Below are 26,582 nucleotides of genomic sequence, written 5' to 3'. Positions count from 1 at the left end.
CTTTCTTCTCAGTGTGAGAAGAAAAAAGTACAAAATTTAATTGCTGAATTGGATTCCACTATATAGATAGGTATACTATAGCTCCTCTGTTATTTGGCATAGCTTCCAGATTTGTTTAATCTTTGCATATAAATTTTTGGATACATCAGCTGCTTAAAATAAATTTGGCTGTAAATGATCAATTTGTGTCTGCGAGTTTATAATTCAGATTTTTGTAGAAATGATGGTATTTTTAAAATGTGCCAGAAGATCTGACTCTTAAAAATTATCCCATCCTACCCATTTCCTCCCCTCCCAAAAAACCCCTGCAATTTTATAACAAATATTTTTAAATTAAAATACCAGCAAATTTTTGCCTTGATAAAATTGGATTTGAACTTTTAATTTTATCTGGAATAGGTGCGTCTTTTTCATTTATTTAAAACTACTTGATTTTAATTTTTCAGAGTCTTTTTTTCCCTTGCTCTTCATAGGATATTTCGCTCCTGATTATGATCTTTTGTCTTCCAGAGTAACAGCTATCCACCAATGTCAGATCCATATATGCCTAGTTACTATGCTCCATCCATTGGATTTCCATATTCTCTTGGGGAAGCAGCATGGTCCACGGCTGGAGACCAACCTATGCCGTATCTGACAACCTATGGACAAATGAGTAATGGAGAACATCATTATATACCAGATGGTGTGTTTAGTCAACCTGGGGCATTAGGAAATACCCCTCCATTTCTTGGTCAACATGGATTTAACTTTTTTCCTGGTAATGCTGATTTCTCTACATGGGGGACAAGTGGATCTCAGGGACAATCAACACAAAGTTCTGCTTATAGTAGCAGTTATGGCTATCCACCTAGTTCTCTTGGGAGAGCTATTACAGATGGACAGGCTGGATTTGGCAGTGATACTTTGAGTAAGGTGCCTGGCATTAGCAGTATTGAGCAAGGCATGACCGGACTGAAAATTGGTGGTGACCTGACAGCTGCAGTGACAAAAACTGTAGGTACAGCCTTGAGCAGCAGTGGTATGACTAGCATTGCAACCAATAGTGTGCCCCCAGTTAGCAGTGCAGCGCCTAAACCGACCTCCTGGGCGGCCATTGCCAGAAAGCCTGCCAAACCTCAACCGAAACTTAAACCCAAGGGCAATGTGGGAATTGGGGGTTCTGCTGTACCACCACCTCCTATAAAACACAACATGAATATTGGAACTTGGGATGAAAAGGGGTCAGTGGTAAAGGCTCCGCCAACCCAACCAGTTCTGCCTCCTCAAACTATAATCCAGCAGCCTCAGCCATTAATTCAACCACCACCATTGGTGCAAAGCCAACTGCCTCAACAGCAGCCTCAGCCACCACAACCACAGCAGCAACAAGGACCTCAGCCACAGGCCCAGCCTCACCAAGTGCAGCCCCAACAGCAGCAGCTGCAGAATCGCTGGGTAGCTCCTCGGAATAGGGGAGCTGGATTCAACCAGAACAATGGAGTGGGCGGTGAAAACTTTGGTTTAGGTGTTGTTCCTGTCAGTGCTTCACCTTCTAGTGTAGAAGTGCATCCAGTGCTGGAGAAGCTAAAGGCCATAAACAATTATAATCCCAAAGACTTTGACTGGAACCTGAAGAATGGACGTGTGTTTATAATTAAAAGCTATTCTGAGGATGACATACACCGTTCAATTAAGTACTCTATCTGGTGTAGTACTGAGCATGGTAATAAGCGTTTGGATGCAGCTTACCGTTCCCTGAATGGGAAAGGCCCACTCTATTTACTCTTCAGTGTGAATGGCAGTGGACATTTTTGTGGAGTGGCTGAAATGAAGTCTGTTGTGGACTATAATGCATATGCTGGTGTCTGGTCTCAGGATAAGTGGAAGGGCAAATTTGAAGTTAAGTGGATCTTTGTCAAAGATGTTCCCAATAACCAGTTACGGCATATTCGCTTAGAAAATAATGACAACAAACCAGTTACCAATTCAAGGGACACTCAAGAGGTACCCCTAGAAAAAGCTAAGCAAGTGCTTAAAATAATTGCTACTTTCAAGCATACCACCTCAATCTTTGATGACTTTGCACATTATGAAAAGCGTCAAGAAGAGGAGGAAGCCATGCGTAGGGTAAGAGTATAGTAATTTTTTGTGTAGGGTCTTTTTATTGGGGTGGTGTGTATGGATGGGTCTTCTTTAATGTTACATTCTGAGTTTAGGAGCTTTACTCCAAAGGAGACCAACTACTTAAAAAACAGAACCCTGCAAACTCCCTTCAGGGCCTCTCGTGGCACATGGGCATTTTCTCGTCCCAAGGGTCGTCCTTATTCTGAATTTGCCTGTTCTTCATACTCAGGTGATAAAAGTCATTGAGTTGTGTTCATCAAAGTTCCATAAGTTCTGCATTTATAACCAAGCAGATTCAGGAACTGGTGAGGGGCTCTAATACTAATACTAAAATTAATTTTATGCAAAAATGTGTTAGGTATTTGAAACAGCTTTTATTATAAATGTTTCAGTATTATTTATTTCCTGTTTATGAGAAGTAAAACAGACTTCCCCTGAAATTCTTTTCTGAACCGTTTTGTAATTTGTACACTTAAAGCAGTTGTCCAAAGTATAGTAAGGATTTGACGTGAGGAAGACAACTAAGAGTTGGGAAGGCATGGGCTTTTAGATTTTGACAGCAGAGTTTGATTTCTTAGTCTGTTATTGACCTTTTGTGGCACTCTTAAGGGAGACTTTCCTGAAGTTACACACGGTTTCTGCTTGATTCTTATAGGCCAGAATTTGATCATGGGGCGCTCAGAGCAAGACATGGCTGGGGAATTTTTTTTGTGCCAAACCATGAAAAAAAACTGGGGTCCTGGTTTTAAGAGGAAAAGAAAGGAAGGATGGAGTAGACAACTAGCAGACTTTTTTCCATAGAGGGTACATTTAAATTTCTTTTTAAATGCAGCAGGGATAAAGTTAGAAGCTTTTTAAATAAATTATGTTGGTTACTATCGAGAGCTCTTATGTAGAAATTAAGGTAAAGCAGAAACATAACTCTATAAAATGTCAGTAATTTTGTTTCTGTGTATGAACTTACATGTCTTACGGCTTCTTCGTCTATGGAGACAAGGAAATTATTTTGGTGAACATTCATCACTGGTGAATAATAATTGAAATAATGATTCTAAAGCAGCTGTTTGTAAACCTTAGGGCACTTAAATTATTGAGATGCTTCTTGGAAAGACAGGTTCTTGAGACCCACTGTAGGAAAATCTGATATACAGTTGGTCTTTGAACAATGTGCAGGTTAGGGGTGCCAAATTCCTAGTTTGGAATTTGTGTATAACTTCTGCCTCTCCCCAAATTTAACCATTAATAGCCTCCTGTTTACAGGAAGCCTTGCTGATAACACAGTTGACTAACTCATATTCTGTATGTTACATGAATTGTATACTGTAGTCTTATAATAAAGTAAGCTAGAGAAAAAATGGTATTAAGAAAATCACCAGGAAGAGAAAGTACTGTATTTTACAGTATTTGACAGAAAAAAATCTGTATATAAGTGGGCCTACACAATTCTTACCCATGTGTTCAAGGGTCAGCTGTATTTGGTAAGAGACCTCGTGGTGTACATTTTTAACAAGCTCACCTAGGTGATTCTGGTGCTAGTGATTGCAGTTAAATGTGGGAGAATGAGGAAAAAGGGATCAAAAGTATCTCCTGAATTTTTAAGCTTAGCGGTTGAGTAAATGGTCAGACTGAACAGCCATTACAAATAGTGTATCAGGAGAATGGATTTGGGATATGAGAAGTGGGGTGCAGGTTTTCCTTTTAGGATGTGCTCATTGTAAGATGCTTTTGAGAAATACAGTGAAATCTCTGATTAAGCAGTTAGATGTGGGAGTCAGATTTGGGAGCTTTCTGTTCTTAAATAGTTTCTGTGAAAGTGGGATGAGATTGTTCACGGAAAAAGATGCATGGCAAGGAATTATTTCTCAACTCTTTTTTTTCCCTTCCACCACTTAGGAGAGGTCACCCTTGTATGTCTTCTACATTTCTTCCCTACCCAGTCTGAAAATTTAGTCCTAGTTTTATTTATATAATTGTCTCAGGAATTGTTTATGACAGTTACATATTGTTTTACGTCAGCACAGTGATTTAAAGTTAATAATTTTTTAACTTTAAAATTGTACATTTAAATTGTTTCATGGTTTACTGCCAGTCTTGATGATGTCTGACCCACCTTTGACATGTTTATCTTCTTTTTTTTTTTTGACTCTTACGTAACTTACTATTTTTTTTTTTTTAGGAAAATTAATTTGGTATATATATTTGTTGATTATATATAATATAAATATAATACATTTGTTAAATCCTTCTAGATTCAGAAAATGTCTTTCTTTGGCCATGATATGTGAACAGTAGTTTACCTGGATATAAAATTCTTAGGCTACAAGTTTCTCATTCAGGCTTAGATTTATAGTTATATATTTATATTACATTATTTATAGTTTTATATCATGGAGAAGTCTGAGGCCAGCCTAAATTTTCTTTCTTTGGAAATAGCTATTTCTGTGTACTACAAAAGATTCTTAAAATATGAACATGTATTTGGAATGTGTTTAATATGGACCTCTATTATAATTTTCCTTAATCCTTTGTCTGTCCTTATTCCTTTTAATTTATATTTTCTTTTTTCTGGTTATGTCAAAAAATATAGTGCATCTTTGTCCTTGGGTGCTATTGGTTCTTTATCATTTTTCTCTGTATTTGGAGACTAAAATTTGAATTTCCATGTCATTATTTTGGTTTGCTTTGTGTTGGTTTTGTGATCTGTCAAGTTTTGAATTCTTCGGTGACCATGTTAGTTTGCTAACAATATTACATCTAGTTCCCACTTATATCTGTTGATTTTCTTTTTTGTATTTGATCCAGAGTCCATCTTGTTCATTGAGCACAAAGCTGACTGCCTAAAGCTTATTTCTGTTTCCTGTATTTATCGTTTTTGAAACTTCTTCCTCTTTCATATGGTTTTTAACTTGTTTCTTTTTTTAAATTTACATACAGTAAAATTGTAAATTCCCTTTTTTTGCCTCTTTGTAGTCAGATGCTTCCTTCCCCCTTTGGATTAATCTGTTCTCTGTCTCTGTAAGGCATTTTCCATAATGTCATATAAACAGAATTACACAGTGTGTAATCTTTTAAGACTAGCTTCTTTTACTTAGCATGGTATCTTTGCAATGTATCAGTGTTGTTTTATATATCAGTTCTTTGTTACTTTTAATTACAAAACATCATTCCATTGTGTGGCCTTACCACAGTTTATCCATCCAGCCTCTGAAGGATTTCTGGGTGGTTTCCAGTTTTTGGAGAATGTAAATGAAGCTCCTATAAATTCATGTACATATCTTTTTTAAAAGTTTTTTTTTTTTTTTTTTAATCCTGCAGTATAATTCACTTTATTGGAGTGGGCAATAAAGGAGTTTTAACACATTTGTAAATTTGTGTAACGACCACCATAATCAGGATACAGAATAGTTTCATCATCCTTGGAAAACTGTCTTGTACTATCCCTTTGTATTGTATTCTTCCTCCATGTCTAACCTCTGGCAGCCATGATATATATATATATATATTCCAAATCATATATATATATATCATATATATATATTTATAATTGACACTGTTAGTTTCAGGTGTACAACTTAGTGATTCAACACTTTCACCACAATAAGTATAATTACTGTCTGTCGCCATACAAAGGTAACTACAATAATTAACAGTATTGAATATTTCCTGTTCTGTTCATTTGGTCTCTGACATTTTATTACTGGAAGTTTGTACCTCTTAATCTCTTCCTCCTTTTTACTTATTTTACACATTCTCACCCCCTCCCCAAACTCCTGTACCTTTTTCTGTATTTATGAGTCTGTTTCTGTTCTGTTGTTTTTTAGTTCCACATATAAGTGAGCAAAATCATGGTATTGTCTTCAACTTATTTCACTTACTGTAGAATAACTTATAGGTTATCCATGTTACATATGGCAAGATTTCATTCTTTTTTTTTTTTTTTTTTTTTTAATGGCCAAGTAATGTTCTGTTGTGTGTGTGTGTGTGTGCCCCATCTTTTTTAGTCATTCACCTATTGATGGGCACTTGGGTTGCTTGCATATTTTGGCTGTTTATAAATACTGCAGCAATAAACATAGGGGTGTATACATATTTTCAAAATCATGTTGTTTTCTTTGGATAAATACCCAGAAGTGCCATACTGGATTGTATGGTATTTCTATTTTTAATTTTTTGAGGCACCTTCATACTGTTTTCCACAGTGGCTGCACCAATTTATATTCTGACAAACACTACACGAGGGTTTCCTTTTCTCCACATCCTCACCAATACTTGTTAACTCTTGTCGTTTTGATACTAGCCATTCTGACAGTTGTGAAGTGAGAACTCATTGTGTTTGCATTTCCCTAATGGTTAGTGGTGTTGAGCATCTTTTCTTGTGTCTGTTGACCATCTGTCTTCTTTGGAAAAATGTCCGGGTCTTTAACCCCTGATTGGATATGTCATTTGTATTTTAAGTATCTTCTCCCATTCAGTAAGACTGCCTTTTAATTTTGTTGATGGCTTCCTTCACTATACAGAAACTTTTTAGTTTGATTCATTATAGTTTGATTAGTATCACTTCTTGTGAAATGGTATTTTAAGACTCATTTTGACTTATTTCCTGTGATCATTGAACCTGGAAGAGAATCATTCAGGTCAGGTATTTGCTCCAAAACAGGGTTGTTCTTTTCTTTCTTCTTTTCAACGCTTAGTGTTAGTTGCATCTTCTCTTCCTGCTGCACATAATGGAGATGAGAGAATGATGTTCATTGTTGACTTCATCAGTGTAGTGTTTCATCAGTCTGAGAGAATGAGAAGGGAGAACCAGTACATGGATGTGCTAGTAAGTGTAATTTAACTTTGCTTTAAGTTTGAAATTACCATATAAGGTAACAGTTTTCCCTGTTTGTTAATTGTTTAGCATTTGTGATACCATGTATCCTTGTCCAGTTTTCTTTCTGGCGCTGTTATCCCTTGTCCAGGAAGAATGTGTAGACTTTTATTTGTAGATTTTCTCTTAGATAAGCTCGTGCTTGCACTTTAGCTTTCCAGCATAACTGCTTTTAAATACTCCTGCATCCCAGTGATGAAGGATGTGTTTGTTCCCTGTCTGTTATCCGTCCTCCTTGGCTAAGGAGGATAAATCAGTGGTGTGTTGGTAGAATTTTATTTTTTTTACTTGTTATGCCTTTTTTCTTTTTGACATAAAAGGATTTGCAAGTCATTGTTTAGTGTGACCCCTCTGGTATTTTGCTGAAATTCTTCAAACCTTGTGATATTTGGAGGTCATATTTTCCCAAGTGCATAATTCTTCAGTCTTTGGGTAAAGTAGGATTTCTTAAGACACACAATAGCACTAATTATAAAAGAAAAGATTGATGAAATTTGACCAAATTGAAATTTGTTCGTCAAGGGGCGCTTACTTGGCTCAGTCAGTAGAGCATGTGACTCTTGTGTTGTGAGTTCAAACACGATGTTGGGCGTGTAGAGCTTACTTGAAAAAAAAAAAAATCTGTTCACCAAAAGATGCTTTAATGAAACTGGAAAGACATGTTAGGCACTGCAGAAATGTTGGATGTAGCTGACCAAAAATTAGTATCAAGAATATGTAAAGAACTCCTGTGAATCAGTTTAAGAAAAAGATGAACCCAATTGAAAAATGGGCAAAAGATGGATAGTCATTTCATGAAAGAGGAAACAAATATGGCTAATAAATATGTAAAAATATATTCAGTCTTATTAATAACTAGGGAAATGCAAATTAGGACTATAATAAGAAAATAGTTTATATCCATTCATTTGGCAAAATTAAGAAATTTGATGATATAAGGTACTGGAGAAACTAGATCAATAAAATCTCTTCTGCAGTTGCAGAGAGGAGCATTGGTAATAGCTATGTGAGGAAGTAGTTTTGCATTCTCTTACATAAAAGCTGAAATTTCATATACCTTTGAATTCAGCAGTTTTCCTGGATTATACCTAAGAGAAACTTCCCAAATACCCGAGAAGACACACAAGAATGAAGTAAATAGAATGAAGTAAAAGGACTGGTAGAAACCTAAATGCTCATCAGCAGGAAAAAATAGCCAAAATACATTGGTGCCTTAGTAGTACAGTAGTACAGATTGAGAATGCAACAACATACATGAATCTTTTTTCCTTCATTAGTTTGTTTGGAAATAATTTTCAATTTATTTGGAAGAACAAGAATAATACCTGAAACACTCATATGCCTTTTATCCAGATTTACCTATTAACATTCTTCCCTGTTTGCTTTATGTGTGTGTTCGTTTTTTTAACAATTGGAGAATAAGTTTCATATGTCATGGTTCTTTACCCCTCCTCCCCAAAACGTATAGTATATATTTCCTAAGGATAAGGATATTCTCTTAGATAACCACAGTATTCTTATCTGTTGATCTACAGTGTCCTTTATGCCTTTTTTCTAGTGTAAGACCTGGGCTAAGATCAGGTAGAATAGCCTAGAATAGCCAAACAGTTTTAAATAGTAAAAACAATTTTAGAAGGCTTATACTAATCTGGCCCCAAATCTTTGCCTTCCAAAGGCAAAGATTTGGGAAGATTTTTTCCTATGGTTTTTCATAGAGTTTTTAGTTTTAAATTTTAGATTTGGGTCTGTGGTTACTGTAACTTTGTTTGATTTCTCTCCCTTGTGTGTTCATGTTTTTATGACGTTCTTAGGCCTACTTGTGGTAGAAGACAAGGACTTTAAGAAGCTAATTCCATCTTCTCATCACTGGGTCTTTGATTGACTTTTTTTGTTTGTTTTTTTCTTCCGGTTATTCTGACAATGGAGTAAGTCTCCAGGTTCTCTTGCCATCAGAGCACTCAGTGGAAGAGTTTGCTAGACGTCCTGTCAGGTTATATAATACTTAGAAAGTCATGCTCTGTCTTTTAGAGTAAGGGGTATTGGTGAAACTTAAAACTGGAAGAGAAATCCATGCTAGTTATCATAGTATTTGCCTACTTCTTTATTCTTAGATTTGAACACATATTTTTGATATATTTGATTAAAATCAAGCTTAATGACAGGAGCAGCCAAGACAACTCACTAAAAGAATTTAGGGAGCAGAAAATCATTTTAAAAAATAAAACTAATTTGTTGTTAGTTTGGATTCCTATGTAAAAAGAAAACTAGAAAATGTTCTTGGAAATGAGAAACGTGAATGTGCAAATAAAAGTTAGTGAGCAGCAGATAATAAAATGTTCATGTTTTAAGTCCAGTTGATCTGAAATTTCAAATCAAAGCAATTTCCAAATGTGGAGTAATAGAGATGAAAAATATATATAAAAGATGAAAGAAGTGATGGAAAGAGGGGAGAGGCCCACTGTCTTTCTAAAGGAGTTTTGAAAAAGTAAGGAAAAAACCAAAGGAAGAATGATTGGAGAAAAATGCCCAAAGACCAAAGATTTATGTTTTCAGAAGGAATGGGCTCAGGCTGAGTAACTAGCAGTATTTTTTCAAATTGAAAAGAACTAAAGGCAGGATAGAGGGAAAATCTTAAGCTCCCTGAGCAAAAGACAGATTACCTACTGCAGATGAAGGAGAATCAGATTATCATCAGAATTTTTCCATCTACAACTCTGGATACTCGTACAGAAAATCTTATTTCAGAATGGAGGGGAAGAGGGTATATAGAATTACGTTCTTAAAGATGTATCTTAAAGATGTCACATTATATCATGGAAGGGGAAATGCAAAATAAAGATTCCAGGTGTGCAGGAGTAGTCACATAGCCTTCATGAGAAAGTAACCTGAAGAAGTTTTTCAACAGAAAAAGGAATTCAAGAAAGGTAACGCCTGTTAACTGGTTATACTAGAATAAGTCTCTCTCAACAGGGACTATGCATCTGATAGGTGTTCGTTGTATGTAGTTTACCTCAGGACTCTGTGCATCTCCACTCAGTCTGTTAAATTGGTGCTGTGGTCTTTGAAGCCTGACAAATGAAATGAGCCCTCAGTGGGGAACCAGTGACCTTGGAGAAGTGAAGGAAGCTAAAAAGAAAATAACATTTCTAGCCAATCATGTTCTCATTGGAACATAAGCTCTGTGAGAGCAGGGCTTGCTTTTTTCTCTGCTGAATCCCTAGCACCTAATGATTGGCAAATAAGCAGATGATTAACTGTTAACTGAGTAGATATTTTGAAGAATCTCTTTCCTTTTGTAAAGTTTGAAAGCTTGAATGAATTTTTATTTATTGGTTTAAATCGCTGCACTTTTTTTATTTAGGAACTATGTACTTGGTCATTCAAGTTCCATAATGAATGCTGCTTTTTGGTTTTTCCATCTGTAGAAATGGACACTAGCGTATAAAAGATTTAATTATAGTTAGAGCAAAATGTTATGAGATGGAATGGGAAGGAAAGATTTGAAGAAGGGTAAATAAAGGGAGTATTTTTCTCATCTTTCTAAAGGTAACATAATTGTTTAAAGATGATATATCAAGCAGTTGTGCTTGGCATGTTATTTAGAGTCATAAAGACAATCACTAAAACTAAAAATAGTGTGGCTTCTAGTGTAAGGAGGGAGGAGAGAAGGAGAATGTAACATACTCATCCACTGTGATAAATTACCTGTCATATTCAGTGGGAACGGATAGTGTCTGCATTGAGAAAACAAGAAATATATATATATATATACACGCACACACACACACACAAATATATATTAGTATATATACTAACACTACTTAAATAGTGGCAACCCATTAGGAGGAACTTAAAATAGAAAGGGTTAGAGGTGGATAGAGGAGCTTGCTTTTTACTTTAACTTGCTCTTTGTATGTATTACTTCTAATAATAAAGCTAGTTTAATTAGAAAAATGAAAGAAAACAAAGAACCAATAATGTTCTGGCTGTATTTGTACAGATAAAATAAATTCAAGTAGTCTGCACAGCAGAATTTACTTTTGACTGTTTAGATAATCCTTTTATTGAAATTTTACTTTTGTTGTACTTGACCGTGAGTCATTTAGATCCTACTAGTTTCTTTCATTCTTATAAATCCTTATTGACCAGGAAACTTAATCTCAAGTGAAATTTTTTGTTTAATAGTTTTTTCCTCTCCATATAGAAATTAGACTTTTCAGTTGCCTGTAACTTTGAGATGAATTTCCAAAATACAGCATTTACCTGTTCGTACAGAAAGAGATGAAAACCTGCAGTTTATGTAGAATAAAGTAAGACATAATTATAATAAATTTGTTATTAAGTGGTTTTAATTTCTAGAATCTTCTGTGTATTTTATGTATACTATATTATATTGTTAGGTATTTTTAGGCTAGAGTAAGTTTTAGTATCTCATACAGTATTTTTTGTGATGGGAATAATTTTGATTCTGAGTAACCCAATCTTTGTTAATATACTGAAGTCACTTCAACAATAATTATTCCTGTGATAACAGTAAGCATTTCCCTGACAGTTCTATATTTCTTTTTCTCAAGTAGAACACTTGGTTTAATGCTTTCCCATTAATCAAATTATAGTTCTTAGGATCAAGAATGAGTTGAAGTCTGTGCTCAGCCACCTTTTGGTAAATTTTTTTTATGGGTGGACTTTCTTTTTTATGAAGTGAGTTGATTATGATTAATAGTAACAAATTCAGTACATAAAATCTTGTTTTTCCTTTGATCTTTACAGTAAAATTTGGAGAATATTTCTTTGGAAAGTAGATTTTGGCACCTGGATACCATAAACTTTTTTTTTTTTTTTCTAAAGTAAGCTCCACATCCAACATGGGGCTTGAATTCATGACTCTTAAGATTTCACGTACTCTACTGACTGAACCAGCAGGTGCTCGGATACCATAAACTTTTTTATACTGCATATTTAAGTGACAAATTCTCTGATAAAACATTGAGTGACATGTTGTATATTCAAGATGATGCAGTTAAAAAAAAAAAGATGATACAGTTTTAATTGTCGTAGACTCTTGTTTTGAACTTGATAAAAATTCTTTGTAGGCCAGAGGTGAGAAAAGAGGTGCTTTAATTTAACATTTTATAATACTGATTTGTTTGTTTTTTTCTTGGATAAATATTTTTACCCCATAGGAGAGTTAGTAGCTGTATTTTGTTCCAGTGCTGATAAAGAATTTTCAGAGTTTCAGTTAAATGAACTACCGGTATTTACTGGATTAATTACATACCCTTCGGAGATACCATTTTCATACCTGTAATGGTATGAACAGTCATTAAATTTAATGGTATTTCAGTTATTTTTCTTGAGCAGCAAATACATAGTTACCTGCAGGAACATATCTAAGTTAATATGAAATATCTTTTTTAGGTTTCAGGAATTAACTCAAATTATTGAATTATCTTTCCTGTTTACGTCTAATAGTTTATTTTAAAATTTTGATGTGCAGTTTCTTTAGAAATTTACTTATATCGCACTGTATAATTACTGAGTGAAACTGACTTTACTGTTTCTTGGCAGAAAACTTTGAATTTATTGAAAAGTATTTCAATTCTTACACATTCAATACTGATATTTTTTGGATTTGAAATAACATAAGGGAATAAAAAAGATTACAGGATATATAATAAAAGAACTAAGATATAAAAAAGCTACTAATGAACAGTTCCACTTGTGAATGAAAGTCTGAAATGTAATTATTTTATTACTTTCATTTTATTGTAAGTAGACTAAAATCTGATCCAAAATGGAATTGGATATGAATTCCTTTGGCTTTCAGCGCCTCTGTTCTTGGGTCCTCAGACCATCCTTTTTAACCCACTGAGCCACCCAGGCACACACACCCCCCCCCCCCCGCTTTGTTTAAGATTTTATTTATTCATTTGACAGAGATCACAAGTAGGTAGAGAGGCAGGGAGAGAGAGAGAGAGAGGAGGAAGCAGGCTCCCTGCTTAGCAGAGAGCCTGATGTGAGGCTCGATCCCAGGACCCTGGGATCACAGACCATCCTTTTTATATGAGAGAACTAGCATACATCTTGTATTCTGGTCAGCCTTTATCACCATATATTTTGATCCTGTATGTTCTTAAGTGTGGTTCCTTACTCAGTCAACAGATAAATATTAAAGGTTACCAGTAAGCCGCTAATGATAAAGAGCCCTTTCTTTGTGGAATTCAATCTGCTCGGACATACAGACATTTAATTTCTCTCAGTGAAATTTTACATTTGTTGGTGTTGGGGACCTGCACATGTCTCTTAATGAATTTATTCTAAGTATTTTATATATGTATTTTTTAATTTTTTTTACTGTTTTATATTTGTAAATGTAATTGTAATTTCAGTTTTTTCAGTTGTTCATTGCTGGTTTGTAGAAATATTTTGTATCCTGTGACTTTTGTAAATTCACCTATCAGTTCTCTTAGTTCTAATAGAATATCCTTAGGATGTTCTGCCCAATAGTCACATTGTAAATAGAGACCATTTTATTTAGTTTGACCTTTATGTTTCATTTTATATATGATTTTATTTTTTAATACAGTGTGTCTTGAATGTGAAATTAAGTGAAAACTAGAAAATCAAAATAAGGCTACACATCCACAAAAAAGTTAATTTAGTGTGATGAATGATATTATTTTGTTGAAACTAAATCACAGCTCTAAACATGAATTAGTTCTAATTCTAGGACTTCTTAGAATCATGTTGTTACTCATTTGGACCTAAACTAACACATACTGTAGCTGTTCTCCATTTTTCACTATTCGAAGTTACTCTTAACTCTTCCATTTTATAGCACACTTTGAGATTACTTGATCTTTGGATGTACAGATGAATTGTTTATAAATTACCAGACTGCATATACTTACTCAAACCTGAAATACTTCTTTATTGTGTAATGCAGACTTGAGCACTGGAATCTTTTAAAGCAGTTTCTTTATTATAGTGTGGTTGTGCCGAGGATCAAGAATGTTCCTTCTCACTTACATAGAAATGTAAGTCTAAAAAAATTGAAGAATTGGCTTCCCAAAACAGAGTCTCCAAAGCATAATCATGATCCTTTCCCTTGATGATTTTTTTAAAATTTTGAATTTATTTTACAGGATAGAACTGATCTGTTTCCCTTATATTCTTTGTCTTTTGCTTTCTTAATGCCAAATGATTGATCATGTTTTTGGGATAGTGCAGGTCAGAAGCTTATCTCAGTATTAAAACACTTTAATGGATCTGGACAAATGTACAGCTTTTGAACAGCTGGGGGTTTTATCCATCTGTTACTGCCCTTGTTTTGCTCTCTAGTGTGAAATTTTTCAGTCAGTAAGCCAATCTGAGTAGATTTTATTCCTGGTAAGTAATTAATTTTTCTGAGGAATTGAATGTTATATTTTAACTGTAGTCATTCTTTGTCTATAATTTTGTCTTTTTTTGAAACATGACTATTCTCCCACCCTGGCCACTGCCTCCGCTCCAGCTCTTTTTTTTGTTTTTTAATTTAAAAATGAAGTCTGATAATTTACTTGTTTTAACTTTGGGATGTAATTTTAACACTTTTCCCTATAAATAATAAAAAGAAGCAGGGCAGCCATTAAATTAACAATACCCTGAAGAACATCTATGCATTTCATATTTCTATGGCAATATGATATTTAATATATTTGGGATTTGTATTTTTCTAGCTTTTTATTATGCTTTTTTAAAACTTGATTTTGAATAATTTTTACATTTACAGAAATGTTACAAAGATAATACTGGATGTTTCTGTATGTCTAGTTTCTCCTAATACTGATATGTTACATAATGCTAGTATGTTTATCCAAACTAAGAAATTAACATTGGTACAGTACTATTAACTACAGATTTTTTTTCCAGATGTCCCCACTTTTCCCACTAATGTCTATTTCTGTTGAAGATCTGGAAAACCATTTTATATTTAGTTTTTATGTCTCCTTAGTCTTCCCTAAGCTAGGACAGACAATTCTTTGTTTTTCCTTGTCTCTCATGGTTTTAACACTTTTGAAGACTACAGGGCACATGTTTTTTAAGGTGGCTTTCAGTGTCAGTTTACCTAATGCTTTCTCATAATCAGACTGAGTTTATGGGAAGAATACTGCATAACTAGTGTGTCTTTCTCAATCTAATTATAGGTAACTTAATACTCAGTGATACTAATTTTGATTACTTGGTTTAGGTTGAATCTGCTAGACTTCTCTAATATAAGTATTTTTTTCCTCCCTTTGCATACTGTGTTCTTAGAAGCAAGTCAGAATGTCCAGCCCCACACTTTAGAGGAGGAAAAGTAAGCCCTACCTCATGCAGGAAAGAATATTAAAAGAATTTGTGAAAAATTTTGTTACTTAGTTGTTATTTATTTGGCTCTTGTGTTTGTTCTTTTTCCTACTTCTAGAATATTCGTTTTGTCTTAGATCTATTCTACGGTTCTCTTATTTTTATTTTTTCTTTGTGATTTCTAGCTCTCTTTTTCTGCTTTGTAATTTGAGGTAATTTTTGGACTTAATATTCTACTCCTTAAATAAGGCAATGAGCATTTTGAAGCCCTTTCATTCATCTACTGAAATTTTCAATTTGAAAGTCAGATTTTCAAGCTAGACAAAAGGTGTTTGTTGCATTTGGGTCTCAAGTGACTGCCTGCCTGCTTTCTCTCTGTCTCTCTTTTTCTACCCTCTTTCCCCCTGCCACCAGGTATTCACTGGCTCTTTCCGCAGTTCTCTTTCATTGTACTTATATTCCTTGTGCTTATTCTCATTTTCTTTTTGGATGGTGAGACTTCTTAGATACACAGTTGCTTTTTCCCTTTTGGCTTATATAATCTTAGTTCTGGTTACTGAAATATCATTAATAGTGATAAACCTACCAGTGATTAAAAGGAAGTAAGTTATCTATTTGTAATGTTAAGGGCAAGCTTTTGGCTCTTCGGAGGACACTGAAGAAAATTTTGTTTTCTAGCTGTTTCCTAGGTAGGAAGTCTTAGCTCATCCATTATGCTCTGTCAAAAAGACATGGGTTAGCAAGTAAACTTCCTCCTGGAGCTCTTCTCCACTGGCCAAGTTCTGTTTCTGGGCCTTAGGTTCATACATTGGTCTTCAGTGTCTACTCAGCTCAAAATGGGGAAGAAACCCTATACCAGAGACTGAAAAGCCCTCAAATCTCCAAATCTGACTGGTTGAGACCTAGCTGTATTATTAATGGCAAATGAGAGAAGGAGGGATCCCTGCAAATTGTTTTTTGAGTTGTCAGTCATTGTTAAAATTCTATGAGTCACTTTGGAAAGTTTGTGTCATAAAGAGTGTTTGTTTAAAGTGCATTCTTCTGAACTATCGCTAAAGACATAGCTCTTAAGGTGTACTGGACCATGCTCCTTTTGTATAATTCAGGTTTTTTCCTTCCTGTATTACTTCCCAACAACACACCAGTACATGTTATTTATGATGACAGTTGTGTAATATGTATGTCATTTTAGAATAGCACAAGAAGTTATCACTGATAGCTCCATATTGCTTAATCTCATATTTCTAGTGGTCTGTAGTCAATAGCATGCCCATAGACCTCTCATTATATTTAAATACTTATTTAATGTTAACACTGTCGGGCTCCATTCTAGATCTTGTTAATATAAATATGAGTTTTGTTGTCTTAAAGCCAAGGTATTGACCATATTCAGGAAGACCTGAGTTTTGTTGATGGACATTTATAGTGCTAAGGACTTCCAAATATGTATAAACCGCCCCCCCCCACCCCCACCCCGGGCCTTTCCTCCTGTCTCCAGACTCCTATGTCGGACAGCCTATTTGATACCTTCTCACAGCTGCCTAATAAGTGTCTGAAATCTAACTCCCCTCTTTCTTTGCCTGCCGCAAACCTTCTCTATGTACAGGGCGCTACTGCTCTTCCAGTTAAGGGAACTCATTCTTGACTCTTTCTTTCATAAACTCTGTCTCTAATCAGTTGATACATCAGTAAGTCAGTCTTGTTGATTCTGCTTTCAGAATGTATCTCAAAACCAAGCTCTGCATCTTTCTTCACCATCTAAGGGCTGTTATTATTGTACTGGATTATTAACTGTGCTAGTTTTACTGGCCTTCCCATTCTCACCTTTGCTTCTCTACATTATTACCAGCAAAACAGCCTTAGAAGAGATCCTTTTGTGACAAGTGAGACTAAACTGTTACATTCTCATTCTTCTCTTGACACTGTTAGTATCAAAGTATTGCTACCCTCAAAATACTCAGGAGATGCTCCCCCTTTATCTAGTCTCTGGAATAGTTGGTGTTAGTTTAGAATGATCAGTTCTAGGACAATTAATTAAATGTACTATGTGAGTCTGGAGGCTCTTGGCTGGCTCTTGGTCTCAGGGTCTTGGGTTTGAGCCCCAGCGTTAGGTGTAGAGGTTACATACGTGCATGCATACATACTTACATAGGTATATAACAAATAAAAACACGGGGGCACCTTGGTGGCTTAGTGGGTTAATGCCTCTGCCTTCAGCTCAGGTCATGATCTCAGGGTCCTGGGATTGAGCCCCGCATCGGCTCTCTGCTCAGCAGGGAGCCTGCTTCCTCCTCTCTCTCTGTCTCTCTGCCTACTTGTGATCTCTGTCAAATAAATAAATAAAATTAAAAAAAAAAAAAAACCGAGGTTTTGTGTGGGGTAGTTTTTAATCATTGATTTATGTTCTTTAGTTATTAGAAGGCTCTTCTGCAGGTTTTCTGTTTATTCTTGAATTTAGTTTGGTAAATTGTATGTAGGTAAATTTTATTTTTAGGAAGTTGTTTTAAGGTATTTTTCATATTGGCATGAATAGTATTTTTATTTTTTAATTGTATCAGTCTTCATGATACTTAAAATGTATCTTCGTTTTAAATCAGTCCTTCCAGAGATTTTTCTGTTGCTAGGGTTTTTTTCCCTCTCCAGACACTAGCTCTTCCTTGCAAACACCAATTTTTATTCTCTTTGGTTCTATTTATTCTTGTTTTCTGTTTCATTATTTTCTGCTGCAATCTGATTTCATTCCTTCTACTTTTGGGGACTTATTACTCATTTCCTAACTTACTGAGTTGGATGATAGCTCATTATTTTTGAGCCTTTTTTTATTCTTTTCAGTTTTGCACATGTACATTCCTAAGTGTTTGGTGGGCCATAGACTAAGCATTTTCATTGTACTGATGTAAAAATTTTTGAATTTCCATTATGATTTTTGGGGAGACTTTTAGGAGTATGTTTTTAGAATTTCCAAATGTTGGTAAGGTGTTTTGTTGTTGTTTACCTGTTTTTGCTTCTAAAACTGATGTCAGAAAATGTGATGTTGTATGATGTGGACTCCAGTATTTATTTAGATTTGCTTTCCAGTTTGACATGTAGTCACCTTTTTTGGTGGTTCATTGTGAACCCTGTAATTGCCTCGGTTTTCTGTCTTATGTATATGCAGCCTACATTTTTATTAATATTTCCATTTTACCAATTACAGAGAAATGTGTTAAATTCTCCTGCTGTAATGAGAAGCCTGTAAAATTTTCTTTATAATTCTGACAACTTCTAATGTATGTAAAGTTTTTTTAGTTTAATATTGTGTCATAGCTTATTTTAAAAATGTCTATTATTTAGTATGTAGTGACCGTTTTATCTCCCAACAATGGTTTTTGCCTTTAAATCAGTTTTGTCTGGTAATTATATAATTCTATCAGTCTTTAGTTGGTTTGTGTTGTCTTAGATCTTTTCATTACTTTTAACTTTGTGTCATTATGTTTTAGGTTATTTTCTTGTAATCATGTATAACTGGATTTTTGAAGCATCTGAATTGTTTTCATTGATGAACATACATTTTTTTGATGCTTGATATAAATGTGTATTTTTGCTGTCTTATTTTGTACTTTCTAATTAAATGTAGATCATTCAAGCCCCCCACCCCCGACCCATCTGTTCTATTGGATTGATTTTTTTTTCCTCTTTTTCTGTCCACTGAGTTGGAAGTTATGCATTACACATATAGATTTATTATAGTAAGTGTAATTTTACATATTTTAAATTTGATCCAGTTAAAGTGCATAGTTGATTACTGTTCAAACTGAAATAGCATCTTTAACTTCTATTTAAGTAATACATGATCCTCATTGATACAGCTGATCATCTTCCTTGAGTTAAATTTCTCTTTGTCTTACATATCCTTAAATAGTGCCTTTTTTTTTTGTCTGTACTTTTGGGGCCCTTTGTGGAGTTGATGAATTTCTCTAGATTTTTATATCTGGCTAATTAAAGCAGGTTTCAAGATTTTTCATACAAATCTATCTGTTTCCTTCCATTTAAAACTGATTTTATGTTTAGGCTGTTTTCTTCTAAGCACTTAAGGCCTTTGTAAAATTAAACTGTAGCTCCCCAGTACCAAATTATCTTTTTTTTTTTTTTTATGTTGTTGAATTTTTGTTTTTATCCTTTTGAAATGTGATTAATTAGGTAGCTTTGTGTCTGCTTTCATTTTGTTTTATTTAATTTCAGAGTCTTTCACTGATAATGTGTGTATAAAATGATTTGTAGCTATCGTGGTAGGGATTTATTTGATTAGCTTTCTGTATAAAGTACTATTCTTCAAGTTCTAGGAGTAAATTAAAATAAAAAAGGAATTTAGTAACAAAGAAATTAAAAAGTTCTCTTTGGAATGTAAAATACAGTTTTCTTTCTTTTTTTTTTTTTTTAAGATTTTATTTATTTATTTGACAGGCAGAGATCACAAGTAGGCAGGCAGAGGGAGAGAACAGAGGAAGCAAGCTCCCTGCTGAGCAGAGAGCCCTACTCGGGGCTCGATCCCAGGACTCTGAGATCATGACCTGAGCCGAGGGCAGAGGCTTTAACCCATTGAGCCACCCAGGCGCCCCAAAATACAGTTTTCTGATGCTGTCACAGGATGGGAACTTATTTTGATCAGTTGCAAAGTGCATTCATATTTATTATAGAACATGTAATGCTCTTGGAAATATAAAATGGAAGTAGTGAAAACAGAGTGAGTCTTATAATTTGTTTAAACACAGGTAATTTTCAGAGTGTGTTCTCTGGACCAGCAGTGTCTGGATCACCTGTGAACTTGTTTAAACTAAAAACTTACAGGGGCACCTGGATGGCTCAGTTGGTGAAGCATCTGCCTTTGACTGGATCATGATCCCAGGGTCCAGGGATACATCTTCACATCTGGCTCCCTGCTTGGTGTGGAGCCTGCTTCTCCCTCTCCCTCCTTCTCCCCCTGCTTGTGGCTCTCTGTCAAATAAATAAAATCTTGAAAAATAATAAAACAAGATGGTGCAAACAGAGTATATGATGCATTCACTTGATAGACATGCACAACGCTGGTCATCCTTTTTTCACAGGCAGAAGTACTATAGATAAATACTTGGTTAATAAACATTGAGAAAATATCAGTCAGTTTAATTTTTGTTCAAGGGATTTCCACTTAAAGGAAATAATAAATAATCATGTTTCTTGATAGGGAAAAGTTACAATATAATGAATGTGAGAATGTGATATAGAGGAAGTTTGTGATTCGCGATATTTTTTAGTTACTACTAGAATCTTAACGTAATACAACTTGAATGCAATTTAATGCAACTCTTCCTTTTCTCCTAACTCTGCCTAGCCAAAAGTTTTCATATTGTTTCAGAGGCCTTTTTGTCTGTTTTGATACCTCACCATTAAAAACTCATTGAAAGGCCTAAAAACACATTTCATACTCTCCTTAAAATTTCTTGGGAAGATAGGGTTGTGGAGAGGGCCATACTCTCCTGAAATAGGTCTTTGTGTTTGAATTGCTTAATTTTGAAATGTTTCATGGTAATCAGTCCTCTGTGGTTGTGTGCAGGTAAATCTTTTTTACTTACTCCAATTAGTATTTGAAGAAGTTTTTATGAAGATGGTTTGCATTATAGTACAAATAATTTAAATTTTTAAATAATGGTGGTATTTTATTAAAATTCTTTGTGTTTTTCTTTCAGGAGAGAAATAGAAACAAACAATAACCATATGAAGATGTCCTGTTAGAATTACAACACTAATGATGTAGACTCTGGAAATGCCTAATAAGTCAAAGAAGACATTATTAAAGCTTTTTTTCTGCTTAAGGTGACATCTTTGAACTCTAACACAGAATTGACTCTTCTTGTAATGGTTTTCATCAGCGCATCTGCCCTTATACTCTCACCAAACACACTTGAGAACTGTAACTTCGTCAAGCACTTTCTGTCCTGAAGCTTTTACCAGTATCTGCTGTCTTTTGTAATTATGCATCCTAGCTAAGGCACAGAAGACTGAATGAATGCAAGGATTCATTAACTCTTTGAATTTGTTAAATACTAACAGTTAACCATTAGAAGTGGTTCAATGATGTAAGAGTCACACTGCTTCAACTTTTTCTTTGTTGTAGTTTTTAAATTGTCAATTTTTAGCTATTTGACAGATTAAAAGCAAAATAATCATGCCATATTTAGTCCTGGAGTTCAAGTCTAAATGTTTATGTGAAAAATTATTGTAGTAAACTTTTAATATGGCAAAGCAACCTTAAGCTCTATTTTAGCCAAATGAAACATAATCTGAAATTATATTAGAACATTTCCCTTGTCTTCAAACTGTTTGGTGTAACAGAATATTGATATGCAGCTTGGTGGATTTCACCAATTAATGCACATTCTTCTCCCCTCCTTCCCCCAATAATATGTATACTGAAAAATGTGCATTTGTCTGAGGAATTATTTTGTTTGCTACCACTTAATGAATCTCAAAATTTTGAGTAAATGTACCTCAGTCTAATCAGACTTTTTATGACCTTTATAACTACATTTAAAACCCTTTAATTCCTATTTCTGGGTGTTTGCGAGCCTGATTGCTATCATGAAGTAAAAATTTATTACTCTAGGTATTCACTAGCTAAATAAACATAGTTCTTGTTTAGCGAGCATATACTGTTCCTCAACTCTTTTCTCCAGCTTTTGCAGTGTCCTGGCATCCTTAAAATACTTTGAAAATATGGCCTTGATCCATGGATTAAATCAGTATCTAAGTGAATGTGTTGATGTTTTATTGATCAGATCTATATAAATGGGAATACAGCATATATCTGGGTATTCTTATAGTTATCTTTTTAACATCTTATTTTTTTCATTAATTACATATCAACATTAATTTTGTAACTTGAAACAAATTGATTTTGTATAATTAAATGTGTCAAGCATCTGTATTAACTGATTTGGTGGCATAAGGTTATGAAGATAATGTACCGCCCCTTATATTACTGTTCCAAAAGGAGAAAACTATGTAGAAAGATACATTAAGGGTGAAAATAGCAATATAGTAGATTTGAATACCTTGATGTTTTGCATTACTCCATTTATGTTTACATCATGTTTAGAAATGTTTTCATTTACTATAGTCTTTGGTCACTTCAATTCAAAAATTTAGTGACAGATACTTCTTTGAGGCTTTCATTTATATAATTTTTTTGTACAATGTTTTCTTAAATGTACAAATACTGTATTCAAGTGGAAAAAAATACAGTATTTGTAATAATTTTAGCTACTTCACAGTTCTTTGGTAGTCCCAGTGTAGTTTTATCAGTGTTTACTGAAGGGAACATCAAAATGTTAATGGTGTATTACAGAATAAAGTCTTTCTTAAAGGAAAATTGCACCTATTTTACCTTTTTAAGAGTAAGCCATGAAATCTTGTAACATGTCTCTTAACTATTTATAATGAAAATTGGCATTTGGGTATAGTCACCATAGCAATGGTCTACATCCCTAAGATTATATAGGTAGGACATGTCAAAGATGACTGTTGTCACTCTGGAGGTCCTATTAGACAAAACTGTAAAGGGGTGACCTTGTAGGAAGGGTCTGAGTCCTCTCTCTGAGGTTCTCTTTTTCTTGGTGCTTTATTAGTGACTCTGAATATTTTTATAAAACTAGTTACATTATAAGTGGATTCAAACTTGTTTAATTTACATTAAGTTTCTATGTAAGAAGTGTCACTCACTCAGCAAGCAGGCTGATTACAGTAGCAGACTCTGATGTCAGATGTAGTTGAGTAGTCTATTCATGGTGAGGAATACATCCCAGTGCCTTTAACCTGGATTTCTAATATTAAGTGAAATGGGTGCAGCATTCCTTTGGGTGGGGGGGACAAAATAACAAAACAAAAAAACTTTTTTCAAAATTGGTATTTTTTTTTTCTCATTTAAGTTTTCTTCAGAGCACCTGCCTTCTCTTCCTCTTTGGTCTGTCAGTGTATGGCAAAAAAGTTTTTTTCTCTAAGCGAAATTATTACAGATTGTCTCAATAGCACAACTAACTAAATATTTCTTAACTGTAGGGACCAAAAGGAAGAGAACCTGGGCTCTACAGCAGGAGACACATCATCAAATGTTGGAATAATCACAAATTAAGACATTACTGGCCCAGCAAATTGCTTACTTTTAATACTTTTCCAAGATCTGGTTTGACTGTTTCTAATTAAAGTTATCGTATGTGGGTATTTTATTTTGAAAGGTATTATAGTTTGTATATTTAACAGTAAGGGGGAAAATGTAACCAAAATTAGTATTCTTTCTCTATACATATTGGTACTTGAAGATTCCTTTCAGAAGAAACCCCAGCCTTTTCCTAATTTTTAGTACTTAATTCCTCATTTTAACTCGAGTGATCTTTCTAATTAAAAAGCTGTGTTCTTTTTGAATACCATGCATGGGGGTTAAGCTGATGTTAAAACAGTTTGCAATAAAAAAGAATCAGCTTAAATCATTTAATCATTTCAAGTGCATTCTGCATCCTATAAAAATAAGTTTGAAAAACTTAAGAGAATTGTGTTTTCATTAAGTTTTGCATATCTTTTGTTATGCCATGTAAATTCCCTTCTTTTTCGTATGATTAAAGAAAGGTTATGATAAAATGATTAGTTCATTTACATTCACTTGTAGCAATTACATGAGAAATTGAATTTTGTCGTGTTTGGGTTTGTTCATTCCTGTGAATGATGGTACAGTTAGGTGAGATTTTCTGTTATGGTACCCAAACTCACCATTTGGTCCTCTTTAATCTTTGAGGGTTTCAATAAAAATTGTTCACTCATATCTGTGTTTTTTCCATTTTATCTTCAAAAATATGTATTGCCTGCCCTATTATGGATTTCCTGATTGATGGTTCTCTCGAGTACAAATAGATTGTATCGCTTGTTTTAGTTGGCCATTTAAATTAACTGGGGAAATTAAAGAGAGGGGGATAACAGTTTATCCTAATCTTTATCCGCTCCAGTGAGCTTATTCAATTACATGCTCTTAATACTAAACTTAGAGCAAAAGAGAAAGAGGCCTATTTGTTTTCATGTAATAGGAGGAAGTGGTGGTACCAGCTGTCTAATAACCCTAATCCCCCATTCTTGGTACCAGGGAATGCTTTTCTAACAGTCTGTATGTTATCCTTTGGGATAGATAGAGCTTATGTAGATCGTGATGAGTCTGGCTGCTGCATTGATTATTGGCTGGGCTCTAAGGTACTTGTTCTGATGGAAGAAACTAAAGAGTTCTGTGCTGTCACAGCTTAGATTTGTAGAACACTGATGGTATGTGATGGAGGCACAGTTTAACAGATTCACCCCAGGTGTCCCACACTGGCATCATCAGAAACCTCCTTTTTACTGGTCATTTCCTAAAGGGAGGGTTTGCATCTCATCGGCATATTTATATTCAAGGCTACTCATTTGTTGTTGGGACCCTAATTCTTACCTGCCTGGCTTTATCTTGCTTAGTGATGCTAGGTTTAGTAAGTCTAGTCTAGGAACTAAAATATTATTGTAGTCTGAAGTTAACAGGCTAACTCAAGGCTTTCTAATTACAGTACTTGTAATTGCATGATCTTGAGGTGTACTCTTTGCTCATTCCTTTTGGTGTACTAGTGAAAAGTAGAACTATGTATCACCTACACGTGGTAGTAGCAGTTTAAATACAGTTTATTTTTAAAATACTGCACTAAGTTCAGAATTTGTCTGCTCTCTAATTTGAGTTGCCTGTGCAGCATTGGGACTAAATGTAAATGAAACACTATTTTTGTAAAACTTAGAATGCAAGGAAGATCTAAGTGCAGGTCGTAACACCGACCGCTTCCTCATCCCTTCCTGCCACCCCACTCGCACGTCAACAGAATACCCCCTCATAGAATACGCTTATGGATGTAGATATTTGAAGGTTGTTTAGAAACATTATTGGCTCTGTCTGACATGTCTGTAATCAGAATGGAATTAGCATATAGCTGAAGATCTTAGAATTGAAAGTTGAAAGACCAGACTTTGAGTTACTTCTAACTGGTGGATCGATACTGAGCAAATTTCCTTTGTTTCAGTGCACTTACCAAGAGATTAGTGTAGAATGCCTCCAAGTTCTGAAGTTTTATAATTTAGGATTTTTAAAAAGATTTTATTTATTTATTTGAGAGAGAGCACAAGGAAGAGCAGAGGGAGAAGCAGACTCTCCGCTGAGCAGGGAGCCTGGTGCGGGGCTCAGTCCTGGGACCCCTGAGACCATGACCTGAGCCACCCACCCACCTCTATAATTTATGATTTCCATAGCTTTGTACACTGTGACTTATTCTAGCAGTGGTGAGTGTTAGGTCTTGAAAAGTTTGGAAACCAATATAATTTTTAATAGTCATCCTTTATTTTCAGAATATAAGTAATGAAGACCCCAAATTAGATTTTATTCATTTTATTTGATGGGAATATGACCACTGCTTCCCTTCAGTGAATTTTGAAGTTCAGTGGTACAAAATCTTCATCTTTTCCATAGTATTGCTAAAAAGAGACAAGGGAATGTGTTCCAAAGAAATCCAAAGTTTTTTGTTTTTTGTTTTCATTTTACTGCCATTTTACATTATCCTTATGGATTTTTTTAGTACAGTTTTTTAAAGAACAGTTTTACAAAAAAGTTGGGGAGACAGGACTGAGCTCCGATATACCTTGCACCCAGCTTTCCTTATTAACATCTTACATTAATATGGTATGTTTGTTACAATTACTAGACCAGTTTGATGGTACATTATCATACTTCGCTTGAGATTTTTAAGTTTTACCTCATGTCCATTTTCTAGTCTGGGTTGCCATCGAGGCTAGCACATTACCTTTAGTAGGCCATGTCTTGTTAGGTTCCTCTTGGTGGTTTCTCGGACTTATTTTTGAAGATCTTGACAGTACTGAGTACTGGTCAGATAATTTTGTAGAATGCCTCTCTGGAATTTTATCTCACAATTTTCTTAGGATTTGACTGAGGTTATGAATTTTGGGAGGGGGAATACCCCATAGGGAAATTGCCATTTCCATCACATCGTAGCGAAGATGCATAGCCCCGGCATATGCTCGTTGATGTTGACCTTGGTCACCTGGCCGAGGTGGTCTTTCTCCATTGTAAAGTCACTCTTTCTCCTTGCTGAAGAATCAGTCTACACTTCAGTGGGCAGTTGTGTTCCCCCTTATCCTCGTATTTTTGAAGAAGAATATAAGAATATATTTTATTACTACTTAGCCTCATCCC

General features: G+C 34.7%; 1 protein-coding gene across 6 annotated transcripts in view; it reads left to right on the top strand.

Annotated features, from left to right (window-relative positions):
* The window catches only part of YTHDF3 (YTH N6-methyladenosine RNA binding protein 3), a 39,280-nt gene extending 15,148 nt beyond the window's left edge, over nt 1-24,132 (top strand). For all 6 annotated transcript variants that reach the window (XM_045075740.1, XM_004772946.2, XM_004772947.2 and 3 more), the window contains 2 exons: nt 511-2,109; nt 21,010-24,132. In XM_045075740.1, coding sequence (XP_044931675.1) covers nt 529-2,109; nt 21,010-21,033 — 1,605 coding nt within the window. In that variant the 5' untranslated portion in view covers nt 511-528 and the 3' untranslated portion in view covers nt 21,034-24,132. The remainder of the gene's footprint in view (nt 1-510; nt 2,110-21,009) is intronic.
* The last annotated feature ends 2,450 nt before the right edge of the window (nt 24,133-26,582 follow it).

The sequence above is a fragment of the Mustela putorius genome, unplaced genomic scaffold (assembly GCF_011764305.1).
Source record: "Mustela putorius furo isolate JIRA1106 unplaced genomic scaffold, ASM1176430v1.1 tig00000151_pilon_pilon_pilon, whole genome shotgun sequence".
Classification (NCBI taxonomy): domain Eukaryota; kingdom Metazoa; phylum Chordata; class Mammalia; order Carnivora; family Mustelidae; genus Mustela; species Mustela putorius.
This window is presented reverse-complemented; position numbering and strand designations above follow the sequence as displayed.